Source organism: Lolium perenne, chromosome 2 (genome assembly GCF_019359855.2).
Source record: "Lolium perenne isolate Kyuss_39 chromosome 2, Kyuss_2.0, whole genome shotgun sequence".
Classification (NCBI taxonomy): domain Eukaryota; kingdom Viridiplantae; phylum Streptophyta; class Magnoliopsida; order Poales; family Poaceae; genus Lolium; species Lolium perenne.
The window spans coordinates 29250310-29254716 of record NC_067245.2 but is presented as its reverse complement, the minus strand read 5'-3'; the positions used below and the strand labels follow the sequence as shown (position 1 = coordinate 29254716).

The following is a 4407-nucleotide window of genomic DNA, read 5'->3' as shown; positions in this document are numbered from 1 at the left end:
TATGCTGAAACGCAACTGCCAGAATCCCTCGATCTATAGCGAGCATCAGATGCCCACAATCTTCTGTGCCTACCAGGCGCACTTCGATTAATGTGAAGCTGTTTGCCAATCACCTGGTGTGCATGATGCTTTCGTAAGACTTTGAACATAATATTTGTTAATAAAGGATGGCATCCATCGATTAATGCAGAGACTGGGCTTTCCTTTAAAAAAAATCAAGAAGTGGTTTTTGGTACGTAGTAGACTAATGTTGTATGACTGTTACTACTTGTCTTTTCAAGATAGTGTACTAGTCATGGCGTTGGTGCACCGTATGTACACCAGCTTTGTTTCCAAGTGGGAATCTTAGTTGCTCACAAGCGCCTCCTATACATATACATGTCGCATTCCAACTTCCAAGCTCCCACCCACTTTGAAATCACCATCACGGCGATCACCTGCTAAGCCGAAGGGCTGGTTACAAAGTCTAGCTCCCTTACTTCAACCATGGCGTACCGAGTGCTGGAAGTCACCCTCCTGTCGGCCAAGGACCTGAAGAACGTCAACCTGATCACACGCATGGCGGTGTACGCCGTTGCCACCATCTCCGGCGACCCTATCACGCGGCAGTGCACCCCGCCGGACACCCAGGGTGGCCGCAACCCGACCTGGAACGCCACGCTCCGGTTCGCGGTCCCGCCCACCGCCGAGGCGACCGCGGGCGGCGGCTGCCTCCACATCCTCCTTCGCGTAGAGCGCATGTTCGGCACCGACCGTGATGTCGGCGAGGTCATCGTGCCCCTGGCGGAGGTCCTCGCCGGCGTCGGCGACCACGGCGGCGACGACCTCGGCGGCCCCACACTGCCGCAGTTCGCCTCCTACCAGATCCTCAAGGTGCACCGCACCGAGACCCGCGGTGTGCTCTACCTGACGTATCGTCTCGGCCCCGTCATCACGCCGCAGCGGGTGCCCTGGGAAAGTGACGACGAGGAGGAGGAGCCCGTCGTGGCGTACCCGTCACCAGAGAAACCGATGCCGCCGCCACCGCAAGCTTTCTGGCCCGGGCAATTGGGCCCGCCGCCTCAACCCCAAGCTTTCTGGCCCGGGCACGTGCCTGCGCCGCCGAGTGCGAAACCTGCTGTCCAGGCCGGCTATGGGGCGGTGCCGTCTTCGACTGCGAAAATTACCCCTGCCGGCTATGGGGCTGTGCCGTCTTCGACCACGAAACCGCCCGGGCATGTGGCCGCAGCGACGTCTCCGAAACCTTCCGGGTACGAGGCCGTGCCATCACCTCCAAAACCAGCAGGCGTCAGACCGGCATCTCCAAAGCCTGCCGGACATGTTATCGTGGCACCGTCTCCGATACCATACGGTCAGGCGTTGTCCATGCCACCTTCTCCGAAACCAGCCGGTCGTGTGGTGTCCATGCCGCCATCTCCGAAACCAGCCGGGCAGGCGGTGTCCATGCCGCCTTCTCCAAAACCAGTCGAACGTGTGGTGTCCATGCCGCCGTCTCGGACACCGCCGGAGCCTGTGGTGTCCAAGCCGCCGTCAACAAATCCATTGGGGCGTGTGGTGTCCATGCCGCCGTCTCGGGCACCGGCCGGGCCTGTGGTGTCGGTGCCCCCGTCAACAAATCCAATGGGGCGTGTGGTGTCCATGCCTCCTTCTCCGAAACCATCCGGCCAGGTGGTGTCCATGCCTCCTTCTCCGAAACCATCCAGCCAGGTGGTGTCCATGCCGCCGCCTCAGAAACAAGCCGCGCAGCATGTCTCCGTGCCGTCGTCTCCAAAACCAGCGGGGCAAGTGGCCGTGCCACCGTCTTCAAAACCTTCTGGGTACGTCTCCGTGCCTTCGTTTCAGAAACCAGCTGCACATGTGACCATGCCGCCGTCCCCGAAACCAGCGGGTCATCATCATGCCGTGCCGCCGTCTCCGAAACCCGCCGGACATGTAACTCTGCCGCCCTCAACTCTGAAACCATCTGGTCATGCCATGCCAACTTCACCAAAGCCAACCGAACATGTGTCCATGCCATTGTCTCCAGCACCATACGGCCATGCGTTCGTGCCGCCCTCTCAGAAGCAAGCTGCCGGACATGTGACCGTACCGCCGTCTCCAGCACCATACGGTCATGTGTCTGTGCCGCCGTCTCCGAAACCAGCTATCCTTGTCCCCTTGTCACCGCCTCCGAAGCCAGCCCCGATCATTGCCAATTTGCCAGCGACGACGACTAACAGCAGCAACATGGAGTTCGGGTGGGGACTTGGCGCCGGCCTGGTCAGCGGCGCGATCAGCGGGATGCTGGCAGGCGGCAAGAGAGGAGAAGCGACCGCTTTTTCACCGGAAGCCGCTCCGTTCAGCCGTAGCCGTAAAGTGTCTGTGTCTAAGTCTAAGAAGTACGGCACAGATGTTTACACGCAGTAATGGAGTAGTAAGATCCGTAGCTTTATTTAGCTTGATATAACAGTTACATAAACACTTGTACTACAATGTACTGGATGGCATTATCCAGGTGTGCCGGTCTGGGATGACTCGGCTTATGGCTAGCTTGGCAATGATGTATGTATTGTTTTTGGACTATGATTCTACACTCATAATTAACTTTCATGATATATATATGTGCTCAAAATTACATAACCAGAATGGTTGATTCAGGAGCTTTTAACATTGAAGGCTTGGACAGTTTGCAAAAATAAAAATCCGTTTTGATATGTTGGGCACACTTGTCAGATCCGACCTGGTACAAGCCGCGGAACACCGAGCAACCAACATCGCCGCTGGCCAAAGAAGCGTGTTAGACACTAACAAGTTTTATGAGAACCTGACCCGAAACAACTTTTATTGTACCCATCATCAACGATGCCAATGTCGTCTCCACAAATGACATTTCCTTCGGTGCCGCTATGAGTGGTATTTTTATGTATTTTACATAGAACAACAAGAAAAGCTCAATTCTCTTCAGCAGCTAGAGATTGACTATACTTTTAGCCCGATTGAAGATTGACTCGAAAACAAATAAGCTAAGTATGAGTTTCCTTGTATAGCTTGGCTCAATCATGAGTTCAGTTAGAGTCAAGGCTAGCTCGCTCGATTTTGGCTCGTTATATACAATAGCTTGAAGCATTTACTATACAAGATATGTTACCTTGGAAACACGGAATGCAAATTTTGACTCGATGTTGACTTAAAGTCCCGTTGCATTTTGACATTTTTTTTAAAATATAAATCTGCTCATCATTTGTTTCAAAAAAAAACACAAATGTGTTCGTCATTGTTTAGGCAGCAATATCGCCATCATCCAACTTTTGTTATGTTTTTTGATTTGAAAGTGACTCAAGATCAACTCAATATTGTTACATGTTGAGTATAATCCAACTTTCCACTCGAACTATCTAGCTCGAGTCGAACTGATCTCACTGGTTTTTTATGATACAAGCTGAGCCAACTTGGCCTAGAACTCTAGATAGCTCAAATGATTGCGCACTAATTTTACTTCTGTAATTGTACATATTACTTCAAGAATTTGCAAGAACATGTACAACATCTTAAGCGCAAAATAGGGAAAAGAACATCTTCGCCGCACTTTGAGGTTGCAACAAACTACACGTGTGAAAATCAACAGGCTACTGCACATGATAAAAAAAAAGCAATAGGGAGAACATATTAAGTGGGAAAATAATTCGGGAGAGCAAAATGCCTGCAGCTTCCCACATCGAGCATCTTTAGTTCTGTGCGTCACGATCACTCTCAAGCCAGGCACAGGAGGAAAAGTCGAAACAGCTTTTATTCACCGAACATGAAAAAACGCACGGAAGCGGAAGAATCAATTTGCGGTTTACTGAGTCACTACCAGATCAGTACAATTTTAACAGAGGTAACAAAGGTTTCATTGATCTATTTGTAGATGAGAACGGAGTGCTAGCTCAGTGGCAAGCTTTGTAAGTGCGCAGCTTTTTTTTTTTGAAATGGGGTACACCCCGGCCTCTGCATCGGTTAATGCACACAGCCTTATTTAAGTGCGCAGCTAGCCCACCTAGATTCAAATTTCAAGGGGGTTCAAATTAAATGGGATGTTATCTAGCGTGTATAAATGTGCTGCTAGAGAGGTTTCATCTGTGAAGGATAGTTACCGTAACATGTTTTAGAGATAGAGGTTGTAGTAGTTTGTATATGGGCTGATTCGGTTTATAAGGATCAGTCCAAATCTCCTTTATCTCCTCTCCAAGTTGTAAACAAACTCAATGTAAATCCTGCCGATGTTGTGGCCTATATAACATGAAACTAATCCCGAGACAAAGGGCATCGTTCAACACAAATTATCACATGGTATCAGAGCAAAGAGGTCTCAAGTTCAAGACCCTGCTCACGCAGTTTTAAAAACAAAAGAAAAAATATTTTGCGGCCCGCACCGAACCCACGCTAAGG

The 4407-nt window shown here is 50.6% G+C and overlaps 1 protein-coding gene across 1 annotated transcript; it reads left to right on the top strand.

The window, feature by feature from the left end:
• The first annotated feature begins 408 nt into the window (after window positions 1-408).
• LOC127331641 (uncharacterized) lies at window positions 409-2594 on the top strand. The gene has a single exon (XM_051357813.2). The coding sequence runs from the start codon at window positions 487-489 to the stop codon at window positions 2404-2406; it is 1920 nt and encodes a 639-aa protein (XP_051213773.1). The 5' UTR covers window positions 409-486; the 3' UTR covers window positions 2407-2594.
• Window positions 2595-4407: the final 1813 nt, after the last annotated feature.